The sequence below is a fragment of the Prionailurus viverrinus genome, chromosome B1 (genome assembly GCF_022837055.1).
Source record: "Prionailurus viverrinus isolate Anna chromosome B1, UM_Priviv_1.0, whole genome shotgun sequence".
Taxonomy (NCBI): Eukaryota; Metazoa; Chordata; class Mammalia; order Carnivora; family Felidae; genus Prionailurus; species Prionailurus viverrinus.
This window is the reverse complement of record NC_062564.1, coordinates 150,859,068-150,878,880: the sequence shown is the minus strand read 5'-3', so window position 1 is coordinate 150,878,880 and position 19,813 is coordinate 150,859,068. Positions and strand designations below refer to the sequence as shown.

The 19,813-nt window shown below is 35.2% G+C and overlaps 2 protein-coding genes across 3 annotated transcripts in view; one reads left to right on the top strand and one right to left on the bottom strand.

The window, feature by feature from the left end:
* STAP1 (signal transducing adaptor family member 1) overlaps window positions 1-558 on the top strand; it is a 54,113-nt gene extending 53,555 nt beyond the window's left edge. Inside the window, exon 12 of the mRNA XM_047855129.1 lies at window positions 494-558. The gene's annotated coding sequence lies outside the window, so the exon portion shown is untranslated. The remainder of the gene's footprint in view (window positions 1-493) is intronic.
* Window positions 559-7,376: 6,818 nt separating this feature from the next.
* The window catches only part of UBA6 (ubiquitin like modifier activating enzyme 6), a 90,117-nt gene continuing 77,680 nt past the window's right edge, over window positions 7,377-19,813 (bottom strand). For both annotated transcript variants that reach the window (XM_047855664.1, XM_047855665.1), the window contains 6 exons: window positions 19,192-19,309; window positions 17,567-17,760; window positions 16,437-16,564; window positions 13,234-13,321; window positions 12,975-13,069; window positions 7,377-9,934 (listed from right to left, as the gene is read on the bottom strand). In XM_047855664.1, the coding sequence (XP_047711620.1) occupies window positions 9,799-9,934; window positions 12,975-13,069; window positions 13,234-13,321; window positions 16,437-16,564; window positions 17,567-17,760; window positions 19,192-19,309 (759 nt within the window). In that variant the 3' untranslated portion in view covers window positions 7,377-9,798. The remainder of the gene's footprint in view (window positions 9,935-12,974; window positions 13,070-13,233; window positions 13,322-16,436; window positions 16,565-17,566; window positions 17,761-19,191; window positions 19,310-19,813) is intronic.

The window sequence follows — 19,813 nt, the reverse complement described above, 5'->3', positions numbered from 1 at the left end:
CCTAGGCTTCAATTAGGTACATTTTCCTCTACATGATTTTCCACAGCAGATTTTCTAGTTCTCCTAAATTCTAATCAATTCCAAAAAAGCCTCACTAGGTTTGGTTGAAATCTGATTTGATCAACTTATCAAATACATTCTGAGTATCTAGTTAGAAACCAGAGACATGAAACATAGTAGAAGTTCTTTCCTAATGGAAAAACCCCTTCTATTTTCTCTTACTGGAAATAAATAAAATTTATCAATTTTCATGTTTTCCCCCTATGTTGTCTTTTTTGCTAGCTTAAAATCAACCCACACTTCCTTCTGTAAAAATATTAATCTACAAAGATGGTAAAAGGCTATGTAATCACCCATTTCACAAGTATGACACAGTAGGAGACTGATTATAATCCGAATTCCCTAAAAATACTAACTCTTCAGCCCCATACTAATCTATTGAATCAAAATCTCAGGAATATTTTTTAATTATTTTTTTCCCTTGAAAAATAAGCTTATGTGAGAAAACTTATTAGGAAGACAATGTGAGATGCAAGGAGAAGATGACCATCTACAAACCAATGAAGCCTCAGAAAAAAGCAACTCTGCTGACACCCTGATCAGTCTAAGCCTCCAGAAGTGTGAGAAAATAAATTTCTGTTGTTAAAGCCACTTAGTCTGTGGTATTTGTTACAGAACCCTAGCAAACCAATTATATAGGATTCCTGAAAATAGGCAGAATCCTAAGCCTCCTTAACCTTACAGAGTTAATTTCTATAAGTTGTTGGCCCAGAAATCTGCCTTTTAATCACACACCACAATAAAGTCAGCTTTATACAATCAAGTCTGCAAACTACTTCTTTAAAATCTATTGTGATATCAAGTGTGTTAACTCATGCAAAGATAACAAAAGAACCATCAAATCTGATTCTTATTCTTAAAGGCCTTACAATTGAGTTAGTCCAAATATTGATAAGAAGTAAGAGAATGGGGTGCCTGGGTGGCTCAGTCAGTTAAGAATCCAACTTCAGTTCAGATCATAATCTCGTGGTTCATGAGTTAGAGCCCCAGTTTGAGCCCCACACTGGGCTCTCTGCTATCAGTGCAGAGCCTGCTTGGATCCTCTTTCTCTCTCTCTGCCCCTCCCCTGCACATGCTCTCTCTCAAAAATAAACATTACAAAAAAAAAAAATTAGAAATAGACTAAAGAGCTCCAATTTGCAGCCATCTCAAAATGTTCAGGGTGGAGAGTCTAACAGAAGACTGCCGACAAAATCAGCTGGGAGAAACGACAAAAATAAAAACCACAAAAACTGCAGAAATTGAAGTTGGCAAAGACCATACAATGGCCCTTATAAGGGTAATAATAGACATTACAAAATATCTGTAGGGGACAATAAAACTATAGAAGGTAATCTAACAGTAAAAAACAAAACAAACAAACAAGCAAAGAACTGAACAGAGCTTCCAGGACTGAACAGAACTTCTGGGACTGGAAAATACAAACACAATTAAACGCAAAATGGACGGCCATAACATACAAAACAGATGAAGAGAAGTAAAGTAGAATATGGGTCAGAAGAAATGATACAGAATAATGCATGGCAAGACAAAAACAACTGGAAAACACAGAAGACAGGTTTTAAGCAGAGAAGGCACAGGAAGTCTGCTGTGTTTGATGACAATCGCCACTGAAGAAAAGAGAATGGAACAAGAGGCAGTATGTGAAGTAGTATTGAGACTTCCTTAGAACTAACAAAAGACCCAGATCTAGATTTAAAGAGCTGAATAAATCTCAAACAAGATTAATAAAAAATTCATATCCAGACACATAATAATTAAACTTCATAAAATGAAAACAGATCAAGAGATTTCTTTTAAAGCTTCAATATTTAGCTTGATGGCTGACTCAAAAGCAACAGGGGAAGTTTGAAGAGAGTGGAAAAATATCTCCAATGAAAGACAATAAAGGCCAAATCAGAACTTTATATTTAGCAAAAGTATCTTTGCAGAATGAGGGCAAAATAAAGGTATTTTCAGACACAGAAACCATAAGCAAGTAAGCCACCGGGGCGGGGGGGGGGGGGCTCACAAAATTAAATTCTAAAACATGTCAGGTGGAAAGAAATTTATTCCAGATGGTAAGGCAAAAAAGAATAGAGCCAAGAAGGTGATATATGTGTACGGGTAACTACAATACTGACTACCTAAACAATAAAGTCTTGCAGAATTAAAGGACATTTAAGTACATGACAATAGAATTAAAGCACATAACACACATGATCATAGTAGGCAAATTGGAAATTAGAGTTGTTTAGTTATTAGAACATAAAAACTAAACTTTAATCCTAAAACTTACTTTCATAAACCATCCATGTTCATGGATTCTGTGGGTCAGGAATTTGACAGACAGGATACAACAGGGATGGCTTGTCTCTGCTCCATTAAGTTTGGGGCTTGCTTGGAATCACCTGAATTTGCTTACTCATGTCGGACACTTGATGCTGGCTGTAGGTTGGTGACCTCAGTTTCTCCATGTGGACTAGTTTAGGCTTCCTCATGAACATGATGTCTGGAATCCAAGGGTAAACTTTTCAAGAGGGAGAGAGCTAGTAAGAGAGAGTGAGAGAGGGCCAAGTAGAAACCATATAGCCTTTTATGACCTCGGCTCCAAAGTTACAGTTACATATGATGCATTTTGTTATACAAGTTAATGTTATATTAGATAAATTCCTGTTCAGATTCAGAAAGAGTGAAAATAGATGGTCTCTTAATGGGGTTTGGGGAGGTTGAAGAGCATATGAGATTGGGAATATTGCTGGGGCCATTTTTGGAAACTATAATCAGCAAAAGATAATGATTAAGTTTAGTCTGGCTTAATCTGAATGTACATATTGTGATACAGGGTAATCATCAAAAGACAAAAGTAACTAAACTAGAAAAGAAAAAAAAGTTATGTATAGTTTAGGAAAAGATAACCTGTATTATATATATTTAAAAAAGGACTTAACATAAGGAACTAGTTAAGTAGGTTTTGGGAGAATTGAAAATACCAACAAGGGATACAACTACTAAAAGGAAAGGGTGAGATTATTAGCACCTGAAGCTTTTAGAAGAGATACCATGCAAAGCGCCAGAGAAAGGCTAGAGCCTAAAAACCAACCAGAACTACTAGAAGACAAGCCACTGTTGAGGCGATGCTGACAACATCAGGAAGCAAATGGCAAGGGTAAAAAGTCTCTTCTCCCTTTCTCCAGCATTCCAATCCTTCTCCTAGTGCCATTTATTTGTGGAACCTAAAGGAAGCCAAATGGCAAAAGAGATATGCAGTTTGCAAAGTTTCAGAATACAAAAGTGTGTCTAGGGTTGAGAGATAATGTTAGTAATTGGCACATATAGAATTAAAAAACTACATAAAGGGGCACCTGGGTGGCTCAGTTGGTTAGGTGTCTGACTTCAGCTCAGGTCATGATCTCATGGTTTGGGAGTATGAGCCTTGCTTTGGATCCTCACTTCCAATCTTCTGTCTCCCTCTCTCTCTGCCCCTCCCTCACTTCCTCTCTCTCAAAAAACAAAAACAAAAACAAAAACCAAAACCAAAAACAAAACCTACATAAAACAAATTTTAAAAGGCAAGAAAATAGAGAAAATAATCATAGAACTGGCTAGACAAAAACAAACACAAATAAAAAACCAAAACCACCAAGCCAAATCCAATCCCATGTCAGAACTAAACACAAATATATCAGTACATCGCCTAAGTGTTTCAGTTAAAAGACAAAGATTATCAAATTGGGTTAAAAAACTCCCAAAATCCAAACTCCATGTTTAGAAATGAAGAAATACTCTTGTAAAAAAGCTGAGTTGAAGAACTCGTAATGAAAATATATTTTAACTAAACAGTAACTATATTATGTATCAAAACTTGGTGGAATATGGATACAACAGTAATACAGAATATCATATAATTACATTATGGTAATATAGAGATACTTATAATTTTTAAATGTAGAGGTACCTGGGTGGCTCAGTTGGTTAAATATCTGACTCTTGATTTTGGCTCAGGTCATGAGCTCATCGATCATGGGTTTGAGCCCCACATTGGACTCTGTGCTAACAACGTGAAGCCTGCTTGGGATATTCTGTCTCTCTCTCTCTCTCTCTCTCTCTCTCAAAAATAAATAAAACTTAAAAAAAATTTTTTAATGTATATGTGGGAAGATAGGTTGAAAATCAAGGAGGTAAGCATCCAGCTCAAGAAGTCAGAAATAAAAAATAGAAAACAAAACAAAACAGGAAAAAGTAGTATTAGAGCAGATAATAATAGAATAGAAAGCAAAAGTACAATAGGACTAACAAAAACAAAATCTGGATCTTAGACAAGACTAAACACTGTCTTTATTTGAAGATTACACAGAATATCCATATTAATCTGCAAATAATTTACAAGAACCAATAGAGTTGAGTTTCCAGATACAGAAGCAATACAAAAAATTGTATTTCACACATAATCAACAGGATAGAAAGTGGGCTAGATAATTTGAATTAACATTCTCACTTGAGAATATTTAGAAAAGGTGTACAAAGTATACTCAAAAAATGTTGGATGGCATAGGAGAGCTATGTTAGTAAATGATCAGCCTAAAATCTGGAAGAAAATAGAAATTCAAAGAAGTGAACCATTCATTTGGACCACTTGTGCCCTTGGGGCTTTTGCAGATAAGAGTCCACCGAAAAGGTAAGGAGAGTTAAGGGACTACGGATTGAAAGATAGAATCCACTGCCAGCCAAGAGGTGGAGGCCCTGGTAACCCTAACCTACACTTTGCAACTCAACTCTGAAAGTTTGCAGGAGTAAGGGTAAACAGGAAGTAGAGGACTAGTAGTCTACAGCTCAGCTTGGAGTCACACGGATAAGTCATAAAATTTTGACTGTGAAATTAGTCTTGAAATACCAGTGCCCAAGTGACTCTGTGGAGGATGAAAATACTATGCAGGACATCAAGTTATTTTTACAAGCAACTTTTCAAATATGATATTGGCATACAATTAAAGATAACCCCCCACACGCAAGGATATAAGATAAAGATTAGCTGAAGCAAAAGAAAAATAAAAAGACCCACAGGAGGTTTCAGATTGGGATTTAAACAAGAACATAAAATAATAATAAGGCTATTCATGTTCAGGTAGATAAAAGACTGAAAATTTCAAGAAGACAACAGGAAACTGCAAGAGCGACAGGTTTGCATATTTGCAATTAGAAATTTGAGAACTGAAAATACAATGGGCTAAGAATAACCAAGACACTCTTCTAGAACAATAAGTAGGGAGAACTTGTTCTGATAAATATCAGAAACTATATACCAGGTATAGTGGTGAAGACTCTATACTAGCACAGGGATAGAAAAGAAGAAACAAAAACATTCAGAGATGTACACATTAATGGATATATGACTTTGGTGGCACTGCAAAAGAGAACATACTTTAGTAAATGGTGGTGAGGCACTTCACAGCTTACACAAAATTAATTCTTCATGAATTGAAAGCTGAAAAAGTGAAAGACAAAGCTAAAGCCTTTAGAAGACAGTATATAGAGTACCTCATGCCCTTGAATTGAGAACAATGTCTTAAGCAATTCCCAAAATACACTAACCTTAAAACAAAAACACTGATTCTTCTTAGTACTCAACCATTATGAAATTCTTTTTAGTAGATAACATCATAAAGAGAAGGAAAATATTTGGAAAGAAATAGCCAACAAAAACCAGGATTTATGAAGATCTTCTACAAATCAACGAGGAAAAAGACTGCTAACACAACAGAAACATGGGCAAAATACTTGAAAAGATACTTTGCAAAAAAGAAAGCCAACAAACTTAGAAAAAGGTGCTCAATTGTTAGGGAAATGTAGAGTAAAACTTCAATGACATACAACTGCAAATTTCACCAGCTTGGCAATCTCTTTAACACGTGTTGAGCAAAAATGGAAATATAGGATATCTCTACTGCTAAGGCAAAACTGTTACTATCTAATAAAATTTAAGATGTAAACACCTATGATCAAACAATCATATACCTTAGTTGCACTAGGAAATACACATGATAATGTTCATTGAAGAACTATAATTGCCCCAAATTAAAAACATCCCAACTGTCCACAGTCAATATAATAAATTGTGGTATTAATGCAAAGGTAAATTCCATAACCATGTTAATTAACAAACTGTGGCCATAAGCTACAACATGGATGATTCCCAAGTTGAATGAAAGCAGCAGCCACAAAAAAAAAAAAAAAAAAAAAAGTCTGATTCCATTTATATAAAGCTCAAAACCCATCAAAAATAAACTATCTTGTTTAAGTGCATGATAGGTGGTTAACAATATAAGTAAAAACAAAGAATTATCACAAATGGTAGGATAATGGTAATTGCTGGAGGGTATGTGTAGGGAAGCTGATTGTGATTGAGAAGGGACTATCAGGGACATTTCTGGGCTGCTGTCAAATATGATTGATAGCTGATTATACAGGCACTCACTTTATTTTTTAAATGTTTATTTTTGAGAGAGAGTGCATGTGTGCTTGAGAGTGGGGGAGGGGCAGAGAGAGAGGGAGACAATCTGAAGCAGGCTTTCTGCTGTTGGCACAGGGCTTGATGGAAGGCTTGAACTCACCAACCATGAGATCATGACTTGAGCTGAAGTCAGCCGCTTAACTGACCGAGGCACCCATGTGCCTCAAGCACTCACTTTAAAATTAATCCTTAAACTGTGTACTTATATTCTATATATTCTTTTGTACATATATTTGAATATGTATTTCTCAACTTAAACAAAGTTAAGAAATGCCAAGAGAAAAATGAACACTGAAAATTACCTATTGAATACTTACTCTGATCTCTAAGATTTCAACTTCCTGATTTGTTTTGAATTTGTTAAAATAGTTAAATCCATACCTAGTGACTGTATACAAAATGATTATTTATAATCACAATGAATTTTTGTAATTTAAATTTTTCTTCCATCATGGAATTATTTGAGATTTTTCCTTAAGTTCTCAAGAGAAAAGTTTTGTTTTCATTTTTACTATTATTTAATAGTGGAGTTTAAACATTGCCGACCTTTTTGTGCCTCATCACTGGTACCACCAGAAAGTGTTACAATAGTTAAAACATAAAAACAAAGATATACATCTATTTCCAAATTCTAGCTTTGGGACCATTCAGAGGAAATTACTGAGTACCACAACTGTTTTGAACTTTAAAAAGGATTATACTTTGGGGCACCTGGGTGGTTGAGTCGGTTGAGCAGCCGACTTCAGCTCATTTCATGATCTCACAGTTTGTGAGTTCGAGCCCCATGTCCGGCTCTGTGCTGACAGCTCAGAGCCTGGAGCCTGCTTTGGATTCTGTGTCTCCCACTCTCTCTGACCCTACCCCGCTCACACTCTGTCTCTCTCTCTCAAAAAATAAACATTAAAAAAAAATTTTAAAAAGGACTATACTTTAGACAACTGCAACCAATAGTGTGAGATTTAACCAGATCTTCTAGGTTTTACATGGTTATTATTTTCCCCCAATTGTTTTAACAGAATTTCCAGAATCCAAAAGCACTTTGAGGTAATGTTCCTCTATACCCAGTGACTGTTGTATCTCCATGATTGCAAAACTTGAAAATTAGAAAACACCAAAGTAACACCACTCATAAAACGAATAGCAAATCTGGAATCTCTGGAGTCAACCATGGAACAAGATTTACAAAGATACTGTCAAATATCTTAATTTATTTTTAATAAGTAAAAAATGACTCAGTGGTATCATACAAAATCAAATAATTTTTGCACCTGGTATTTTAATCACCCAAAGTGATCTCATGGTACAGATATAAAACAGATAATAGAAAAAAAAAACAAAAACAAAACCCTGTCATTAACTTCACCGTGGTTTTCCCGCTTAGAACTAAATAGAAATTAATGGCAATAACCATTACCTACAGGGGGAAAAATGATGAAATGATTTCAGGTTTAATCATAAAATGAACTTAATCCTGTTGGTTTTGTTTGTATCTATTAAAGCACTAATTACTATAAATAAAAGCTGATAGCATGGTTCCAAATTTACTTCTGAAGAGATGTGGAGATTTAGATAAAATATAAGCATATCTATCATACAAAGGAAATTGAAGTGGGGAAGAGGCTTCTTACAGAAAAGTCCTTTTATTATTGCTAGCCTCAAGAATTCCAAGCCATAGAGCTCTGATGTTCCTGAATTCAACTTTAAGAAATTAATTTTAAACATTATACTTGAACAAAAATTACTTATTTCAAAGGTATCCATTTCCTTTAAACTCAACCTGTCCACCTATCCTTGCCTCCAATGCAGAATATACTTTTATTCATACAAACTTACCCTCCACTCCCAAATATGTTTTCCCAACTGGATGATACTTTTACAAAAGAATAAAGCAATACAGGTGGTCGACAAAGTAATTTCAACTATTTATAAATGAAATAAAAGGAAAGTTAAGTAGAGAGTATAAAAAGATACCAAAGAGGAGTAATACTGATGTGAATCTAGTCTTTAGTTTATCAAAGTACTTATTAATGGTCTGAACAGGAGATCAGAAGAGAAGCAGCTAGAGGGAAATGACTTCCTGTGGTTATAAAATGCCAACTGCTTTAGAATGCATGATAGCTTTAGAAATAAAAAAAACACTTGCTGTTTTTACCAAGTTTACAGCGAGAGTACATTTTATGTCATTTTAATGAAAGAACTTATAATGATTATCTGCAATATCTCCTATCAGAAAACAGAAAGATTCTATCAACAAAGACCTAAAAAAATAAATTCTTATCTTTGTCAACACCCTTTCTGGGAATGCAGAATAAAATATGTTTCCCTTTAAAATAAAATATTTTTTTATGTCCATTAGGTTGTTGGAAGAAAAAAAAAAATCAAGACTCAACTAGTAATGATTTTTTTTTTAATTTCTAGTTTTCATCTACTTCTAAGGATACTCCCTTTACAAGACCTTTTAGTCTTCTATACTATGACAGTCAGGTTTAGAGTTCCAAATAAATAAAATAGCCACATTAGAAGGCATACTGAAGAATCAAAGGATTAGCTGCATTTATCTGTTCACATTTAATCCAAGTTAACATTTGTCATCCGACCTACTGCTCATGGGTTACAACACTGATGTTATCAACAAAGATCCTGATTTTTGCGAGACAGTGATATTAACAAACTCTGGTTAAATTAGCAGAGGTTCAGGACAGTAAACTGTACCTGTACAATTTAAAATGTCTACTCTTCATCCACTGCTACCATCTCTCCTCTTCCCACTGGTGTTAAACTCAAAGCCTAATTATGAGAGGTGCAGGGTGCCAAACACTATTTGTATGGAAAAACTGGGCTTCAAATAGTGCACAAAAAGAAACTCATAAAATAAGATTAAACTTCTTGGATATTTGCATTTGTTACTTTCAATTTCTTGATCTTTTATCTCTTCTGGTGATGTATACATACATTTTTTTCTTCTTCTCATCCAGAGGTTAACACACTAATTTTTTGTAAGCATTATAAAATAGCAGTCCAGTTCAAAATTGCTTGTGATCATATCCACATATGAAGCACTAGACAAGTATATATTATATTCCAAAATGCTTTACAATTCTTCACTGTAGTTTTCTACGACGTTTCCCTTAAATTAAGGCTTCATCAAAGAGAAATCCATAATACTAGGAGTTAATATTTTCATTCCTGAATTAAGTGCAATCTTTTCAAAATCAAGTAGTCCTGGAGTAAATTTAAGAGAACTTCTGTTAATCAGTGTCATGACTAAAGTAGTATCTCACTGGAGGTCCAGGCAAATCTTCATCTCCATCAGTGTCTGGAGCAAATGACACAGTAAGATCTACATATTTCTTTTCAGTAGAAGGTTTCACAAGTTTATGCATTCTAAGAAAAATAATCAAGGACAAATGATTTAGTAAATTCTATAAAATGAAGAGTGATTTGCTGTTTAATGTTGCCCAGAGAATCTGGACTTATGTCTAGACTTTACATTTATTTTTAAATCTAAGAATTCATCTGCTTTCATATATTATAATTTTTCTTTACTAAAAGCACTAAACTCAAGATATTCATCTACCTAACAGTGAATCAATTTGGAACACTGCTAGTACTGATAAAGAATAGGTACCATTTGTTACAAGACAAAACAAACCAAAAACCCCACACACAAAACCAAAATGTAAACAATGTTTTTAAAAATGAATTATCCTCCGGTGCCTGGGTGGCTCAGTCGGTTAAGCATCCGACTTCGGCTCAGGTCATGATCTCACTGTTTCCAAGTTTGAGCCCCGCATCGGGCTCTGTGCTAACAGCTCAGAGCCTGGAGCCTGCTTCAGATTCTGTGTCTCCCTCTCTTTCTAGCCCTCCCCTGCTCACACTCTGTCTCCCTCTCTCCCTCTCTCAAAAATAAATAAACATTAAGAAAAATGAATTATCCTCATACTCCCTTATAGAGTGTGGAGGCATCAAAAATTCTTCTCAAGCATTTCTATGTGAAAAGTAAAACGCAAACTAGATTTAAATCTTCAAATACAAGCTAATCACAGTGAAAGACATTCTTAAGTTTTACCTTTGTCTTATATCCCATGTATATCCCATTCACTAAAAAAACTTTTTTATTGCTATTGTCACTGATACTGTCTTAAATCAAATCATCATCTATATATCCTCAGATTACTGGATTAGCTTCGAGCCAGCTGTCTCCTACCTCCAATCTCTGCTGTTGCCAGAATCCTCTTAAAACGTAAATTTGATTTTACTCTCTTGCTTAATAATATACTTATACCATGTATCTATCTCAAGCTAAACTCTCAACTATGTAATCTATTTAATCCTCAATAATAGTTCTTTCCATTTTACAAAGGTATTTTGTCCCATTTATACCTTTTCATTCTTACCATCTCATCCTTGAGTCAATCCAGAATACTGATTTCCCAAATAGATCATGCATACTTTTTATTAGCTGCATGCTTTTGCAAAAGCTATCACTTTTGCCTGATACCCTTTTTCAAAGGTAGTTCAAATGAAATCTAGCCTAAGGTGAAGTTTTAAGTAGTGCCTACAGTATTCTGTAAAAATCTTTATTATACTGATTATTCAATTACATTTTAATGATTAACATGTCATTTTCTCACAGTAGAATGGGAATTCCCTGAGGGTACAGGCTACTTGATAAAGAGGTATAATGACAAAATATTAACAGGAGTAACATTTATGGAATAGTTCTTGGTTGCTATTACATTGCTAGTCTTTACTATTATTTCAATGTTTAATAGCTATAGGCACAATCATTTCCATTTATGGATCAAGAACTAAGTTTCAAAAAAGTTCAGTAAGCTCCTCAATGTGACAAAACAAGTAAGTAGCTGGGGATGGATGTGAACCCAGATCTTTCCAAAGCCAAGCTTATCTAGCCACTTGATAGGTACTTAGTACTTATCTGCTAAATGAAAACTGTAATAAAATGAAAAATAACATTCACAAAGTTTATCATGCTGGAGATGGCGAATACTGGCCAACTCTATAAAGCACTTACTGTGAATTATTTGCAGCAAATTTTAAATTCCACACATTCTACTCTCATCTAGGCAGCACACAGTAAATTCTATATTCACATATCCAAGAGATACTCAGGGATTCTAATGACAAAATAATATAAGGCAAAATAACCTTTCTCTATGTAATAGTGATTTTGTTTCTTAAAGTACAGATCATTAAGCCTGGATTATAATAACTAAAAAGTGATTAATCTTGTTAATTGGTGATTATAATTAAAACTGCATATAGGTTAAAGCACCTATCATGCAGATTCATTTATTCATATGACAAATATTTTTATGCTAATTTTTATTAAAAAACCAAACATTTTTAATTAAGGTATAATTCATATAACATTGCATTAGTTCCAGGTGTACAACACAATTGTTTGATATTTGAATATATTACAGAATGAATGACAAATATTTATTGCTGCCAGGCATTGTTGTAGGTCCCTGAGATACATCCACGACCAGATCAATTATAGAGTCCTGCATCTGTGAAGGACTAGAATTAGTGGGTAGGAGACAGAGAAGCATAAACATATTTAAATAGGGTTCAGGGAGGCCTCTTTGGAATAATTAGAGCAAAAGTCCCATGCAGGAGCATGACTGAACTATTCAAAAAAATAGCTGGAAGCTAGCACAACTGGAATATTGTGAGCGAGACAAGTAGGAATAAAACTTAGAGTGGTAATTGAGAAGCAGGGCCTTGCAGACCATTGCTGAGACTGGCCTTTTTTGTTCCCTCTGTTCCTTTAGGTCTCTGCTCAAATGCCACCGTATCTGGTGAGAATGTGACAGGCAGAGGGAATACACGAACTACTCAACATACCACAGCAACTTAACACTCCTTATTCTGCTTTATTTTCTTCACAGTGCTTATCACCATCTGATATACTTATCAAGAGGTTTGCATACTTTGTTATGCAAACTCAATTAGGGCATGGACTTCACTTTGCTCACTGCTGTATCCCTACTGCCCACAAAATACCTGGCACATAGCAGGCACTCTTCAAAAAAAATCTGTTGAGTGAATGAAAGTAACAATTTGGCATTTTTGTTTTATACTTCAGTCTCATAAGCCTGGTCATTAGGTGTTCCTACTTTTATGTGGTGTATTAACCAAATCGTGTTTCTAAGCTTATTAACTTATAAACTGAATCTGAACTACAAAAAATTCACAAGGATATGTGAATCCTATGAATCTCTCTTGAGAGGTAGCCTGTTGAGTTTGGTACATTTACTATCTTTATTACAGCCATTACACAGGAGTAAATCACATACTTTTTTCTCAACTTTGATAATCTCTATATTTGATTTTCCAGTGGGCATCCACCTTATGTTTTAATTGTTGTGAATCTTCTGGTATAATGGTCATTACTTACGTTAACTTCAATCTTTTTGCATGACCAGGCATTACAGGGACATAAAGCATTTTGACTCCCTGCACCACCATCGTTGGTTCAATTCCGTACTTCTCCTAAATGTGAAGAATACCCAAAAGAGAAACAATAAGAGCTATGTCCAAATATAAAATGCTGGGTGACAATGTTTTACAATCAGTAAAAGGACAGCAAACAAACTTCTGCTAAATATTATTCATGAAAACCTCCAACTAATGAACTAAGTAAATAAGTGTCTCACTTTGACTGCATTTATGAAATCCAAGAGGGTGAAGTCTTCTTTTCCATGTACAGTCCATCTGTCCCAAATTGTAAATGATATTCCATTTCTGTTGTAGAAAAATATTAAAAACAAAACATCTTAATTTTTTTCCCTTCAGTAATAATAAAAAAACCCAGAAGCCCATTATTTGTGATTTAGCTACATAATGATATAGGGGAAAAAGAAAAATACAACTTATCACCCCAAGACACCACACAAGGTAACCGCTTTTTTTTTAAAGTTTATTTATTTATTTTAAGGGGGTGGGGAGAGGAAGGGCAGAGACAGGGGAAGAGAGAATCCCATGCAGGCTCCACACTGTCAGTGCAGAGCCTGATGAGGGGCTTGAACTCACAAGTTGCCAGATCATGACCTGAGCTGAAATCAACAGTCAGATGCTTAACTGAGTCACCCAGGCGCCCTCAAGGTAACCACTGTTATCAGTACCTTGTTGATCCTTCCAGTGTCTCATAATGAATCTATGTGTCTTAGTGAAACCATTCTCTCTCTCTAAATGGCTGCATGGGTTTCCTGTGTGGATGTTCTAGTCTATCACTGTTTCAATCTTTGGCTATGATAAACAAGGCCAGAATAAATATCTTATAAATGTACTATTTGAGATGAGTGCAAATATATCTGTAAATTTGACATATAGCACATTTCCCTTACTATGGATTACACTATTTTATACTCTCATCGGTAATATATGAGGAGAGGGCTTTCACATTCTTGCCGAGATAGATGTTTTCAAATTTTTGGTTGTTGTTAATCTGAAAGTGAAAAATGGAGGTCCAGGGGAATTGTTCTGCTCTGTCACATAGTTTTTAGAACTAGATACTAAATCTCATGACATATTATTCAGACACCACAGTGGCTTCTAACTCACCTGAATTAGGAAAACATAGATGAAACAATAAGAAAGTACAATGCTAAATAATGTGGTAGATTAAATGTTGTGAGAGTTCTATGGCTAGTTTAGTCATAGATGCTTTGCATAAAGCAAAAGAATAAAATTGGACCACTATCTTACAACACACAAAAGTTAACTCAAGGATGACTGGCTGACTCAGTGTGGTAAAAGATGTGACTCTTGATCTCAGGATTGTAAGTCTGACCCCCATTAACTCAAAATGGATTAAATACCCGAATGTAAGACCTGCAACCATAAAACTCGAAAAAAACATAGTAGTTAGCTTCTTGCATCAGTCTTGGTGATAATACTTTGGATTTTATTACAAAAGCAAAAGCAGAGAAATGGGACTACATCAAACTAAAAATCTTCTGCACAGCAAAGAAAACCATCAACAAAATGAAAAGGCAATCTACTGAATGGAAACAAATATTTGCAAATGATGTATCTGATAAGGGGTGAATATCCAAAATACATAAAGAACCATACAACTCAATAGCAAAAAACCAAACTATCTGATAAAAAAATGGGTAGACGATCTGAATAGACACTTTCCCAAAAAAGACATACAGATGGCCAATAGGTACACGAAAAGGTGCTCAACACCACTAAGTATCAGGGAACTGCAAATCAAAAAAACTCATAATGAGGTATTATTTCACACCTGCTAGGAAGGCTAGTATCAAAGAGTTAAGAAATAACAAGTGTTGACAGGATGTGGAGAAAAAGAAACCCTTGTGCCCTGTTGGTGGGAATGCAAACTTGTGCAGCCACTCTGGAGAACAGTATGAAAGTTCCTCAAAATATTAAAAATAGAACTACCATATGATCCAGAAATTCAAACTTCTGGGTTTTTATACAAAAAAAAAAATGAAAACAACTCCAAAACTTATCAGCACCTCCATGTTCACTAAAACAATATTCATAACAGCTAAGATATAGAAACAACTTAAGTCCATCAATGGGTGAATGGATAAAGAAAATGTGACACACACACAGGAATAGAATTCAGCCATAAAAAAAAAATTGTGTCATTTGCAACAACATGGATAGATCTCGAGGACATTATGCTAAGTGAATAAGTCAGACAGAGAAAGACAAATACCTGTATGATCTTACTTATATGTGGAACCTTAAAAGAAAAACAAAACAAAACCCAAACTGAACTCATAGACAACAGATTGGTAGTCACTGGAGGTGGGGGATGAGCAAAATGGGCAAAGGGAGTCCAAAGGTACAAGCTTCCAGCTGTAAGATGAGTTAGTCATAGGTATGTAATGTACAGCATGGTGCTTACAGTTAACTATACTGTCTAGTTGAAAGTTGTTAGAAGTAGATCTTAAAAGACTGTATCACAAGGAAAACAAATTTGCTAAATACATATGGTGATGATGTTGACTAAACTTGTTGTGGTTTATTTATTTATTATTTTATTTTAGAGAGAGCGCGTGAGTGGTGGGGGAGAGGGGGAGAGAGGAAGGAGAGGAGAAAGAAGGAGGGAGGGGGGAGAGAGAGGGAGGGAGGGGAGAGAGAGGGAGGGAGGGGGGAGAGAGGGAGGGAGGGGGGAGAGAGGGAGGGAGGGGGGAGAGAGGGAGGGAGGGGGGAGAGAGGGAGGGAGGGGGAGAGGGAGAGGGAGAGGGAGAGGGAGAGGGAGAGGGAGAGGGAGAGGGAGAGGGAGAGGGAGAAGAAGAGAGAGAGGGAGAAGGCATATCTTAGGCAGGCTCTATGCTCAGTGAGAGCCCAAGGTGGGGCTCTATCCCATGACCCTGGGATCATGAACTGAGCTAAAATCAAGAGTCAGATGCTCAACTCACTGAGCCACCCAGGTGCACCTGTGGTCATTTCTTAATACATACAGGTGTCAAATCACTGTGTTGCACACTTGGAACTAATCTAATGCATGCCAATTTATGTCTCAATTGAAAAAAAAAAAGAAATGCTTTATGAAGATGACATTTTGACTTTTTTGATTTTGTTTTTAAAGAGAGAGAGACAGAGAGCATGGGTGGGAGAGGGGCAGAGGAAGAGGGAGAGAGAATCTTAAGCAGGCTTCACTTGGGGCTTGATCTCACAACATGCTCTGAGCCAAAATCAAGAGTTGGACACTTAACTGACTGAGCCAACCAGGCACCCCACTGATCTAATCCTGAGGTGATGGCAAGGATTTAAATATATAGAAGAAAAGGGAGGAAAAACTATGACTTTTTCATTTTAGAAGGTAAAAATTTTATTTCATTCTAATTATGCAAGAGAAATAGACCTTCAAGCATACCTGATTTCAGTTCTTCTTACTTCAGATGTCTCTGTAAACACTATAATTGGAATGGCTAAGTTAAGGAAACAATTTTTGTAAGCTTCAAACGGATAGTCACCAGCTACTTTGATCATCTCCAATGCAACCTAGATAAAAGAAAGTGATCTGATTATATAAAGAGCCTAAAACTTTATGACTTCAAATGTATTTATTTAATTTTCCAATATTCCTCTCAAGCATTTTTCTGTAACGAGTAAAAGCAGCTACTGGACTGAAATAGCAAACTTCTTATAAATCTGTCTACTTTTATTCTTATACTTTCAAAATTTCAACTGTTCTATACATGGTGAACAAAATCATTTAAAAATTCACTTGATCATGTAATATTCCTATCATGGAAGACACTCAAACTCAAGAAATACACTAGTCTAAAGTCATTTAATAAAGGGGCAGATAATTATGTAGCTTCTAAGTATAACACTGTAGTACAGCATAATGACTAGGGCCACCCTAAAGATTCTGAATTATTAAGGAAAGATTAAATTTTAAGAAATCTGAATAACAGGAATTGCATTTTTTTTAAGGCAAAGAACTGAACTCCAATATAATCAAAGAGCAACCATTAAAGCAGTTCATTTTATTCAAGAAAAAGAGTACCTGTTTCATATGGAGGATACAAGAATGACTAAAAGGATTATTGTAAGAAAAATTATACTGTTTTGACAAAAGGTAATTTTTTTGTTATTTTTGAGACAGAGAGCGAGAGAGAGACAGAGAGAGAGAGGAAGGGAGGGAGACACAGAATCCAAAGCAGGCCCCAGGCTCCACACTGTCAGCACAGAGCCTGACACGGGGCTTGATCTCATGAACTGTGAGATCATGACCTGAGCTGAAGTTGGATGTTTAACCGACTGAGCCACCTAGGTGCCCTGAAAAAGGTTAACTTTTATGTTAAAATGTTTGTATATCTGTTAACCTTCAAAATGTGGTCTAATGTATTTTTAGAAATATCTTGAAATTTAAAATTATAAGATCAATATATATCCCTTCTTCTCTAAGATCTGAGTGACTGGCTAGGGTGGTATAATGGAGAAGACAGGTTAAGAGGCAATGAAAAAGAAGCATTTCCATTCAAAGAATAAACTCACCAGGCCAGAAACAGCAGCAGTGGATGTTGCTATAGCAGGTATAATTTTACCAGCTATGCGCTTTGTTTTGAAACGGTCAGCTGGTTCAATGTTATACATTTTGGCACGAAGATTTGATGCAGCTGTGATGAAATCTATGTGTCCATTGTGATCATCATCTTTTTCAAATGAAAGCACCGCCATCTGAAGGTCACCTAATCATAACACCAGAAAAATAAAGTTTTGTAGTAACTTGTAAGGGTTTTTATTATTTATTTATTTTGAGAGAGAGCAAGTGAGCATGAGTGCAAGAGGTTCAGACACAGGGAGGGAGAGAATCCCAAGCAGGCTCCATGCTCACAGCATGGAGAGATCCCATGAGCCATGAGATTATGACCTGAGTCAAAACCAAAGTTGGATGTTAAACCGACTATACTACCTAGGCATCCCTTGTAAAGGTTTTATTAGGTAAAAAGAAATGTGGATTCACTACTCTTAAATATTCCTTCTTTATGTTTTTAAATGACTGAAAAACACAAGTAAGATCTAGGAAATTAAAGTTACTGAAGAATATGGAAATGATATGGTACATGGCTTTGATTATCACTAAATCAGAGAAGTTTCTATATTAAAAAAAACCTTTCTAAGAGACAGAAAATAAGAAAGCCATGTACCACATCTGCTGTTGTTTATGATTATAACAGTTAACATTGGGTACTATTCAAAAATTGATTCCATAAATATTACCCTGAAACATTTTGCCTCTGATAACTAAGAATAGGATTAGTTAATCCAATAAAAATATGTATCTGAAATATTTCTACATTAGTGGTTCTCAAAAATCATTCTATAGATAAGTGTAGTTTGATATGTTACGAAATGAGAAAGTAAGAAATGGAAGTAAGTTTTCTTCCAGAATTGTAATTACTAAATTAACACATCTATATTTTATTTGCAGGATAAATAGGTGGCTAGCCTAGGATGTTTGTTTTTCCCCTGAATTTTACTGTCTGTGCACAACAATCCTGAAAGTTTGGCAACTACTGATTTATGTAAATAAAAGATGGTGAGCAGGTCTAAAATCCATGAGCGAATGACTGTTTTTAAGGAATAAAAGTTTGGTTTCCTTCTGTTTAAAACCATTTAGGTCAGATTGTATGTATTCCCTGTGTGTAACTATAAAGACTAAAAAGCCAAGAAGAAATCTGTCTATAGTTTTTATCCTAGTGACTTAACTGGGTCTAAGTGTTAGTCTATATAGAACTCCATGCTGACCGTGCAGAGCCTGCTTGGGATTCCCTCTGCCTCTCTCTCTGCCGTTCTCTCACTTGTGCACACACGCTATCTCTCAAAAATAAATAAACATTAAAAAAAGAATCACACAGTACAACCTCAAGGACTAAAACAATCAGAACAACGATAATAAAGCAGACTTACAATTCAGCAAATGAGGGTAGGGCAATGGTGAAAAAAATAATGAATTTAGTCACAGTTAAAGATCAACAGTGACTTTCATATGATCACGAATTCAATTATCATTGTTAATATTGTAGCTATTATTTAGTCCCATAAGCTTTTGGGTGTAGAGTTAGTGAAAATAAAAATTCTTTCCAGTCCAAACCATTTTTATAAAGATTTCCCCTTACTTGTGGTGGCTTTATTAGATGAAATAGCCTTCTCTAGCTGGAAAATAGCGTTCCTCTCATCTTCACTGCTAATAGGAACCTGCTCCGGTTTCCTTGCAGTCTCATCTGTTTGAACAACCTTTAAATACATGGACATACATTATCATTAATGTTATCATATCCTATATCTAAGTTTGATTACCAGATCTGTTTTACTAAACAGATCACACACAGAAGATATTCCCTCTGTATAGTTTAGTCACATTATTAATTATTATGGTCCAATGTATTTTACACCTTCTGTTAGTAAATAATATTATTTATGTATTTGTTTTACTATCTATCTGCTCACATTGACATGTAAACAGGGAACAGGGATCTTTATGTTGTTCACAGAGAGAACTTCAAAATATCTAATACAAATTTGGTAGTGTTAAAATATTTACTGAATAGCTTATAAGATCTGAGCTCATATGGATCCCTTTTAAAATTTCCCGGCAAAATAAAGTTAATATTAATCAACAGTCTGTGATTCTGACAAATCTACTTGAAACCAAATTACATAGCTCTAACTAGTGCAGAGCTGTTTTCTGTCTCTAAATAAATCATAAAATATATAAAATGGGCCTCTTTAAATATTTAT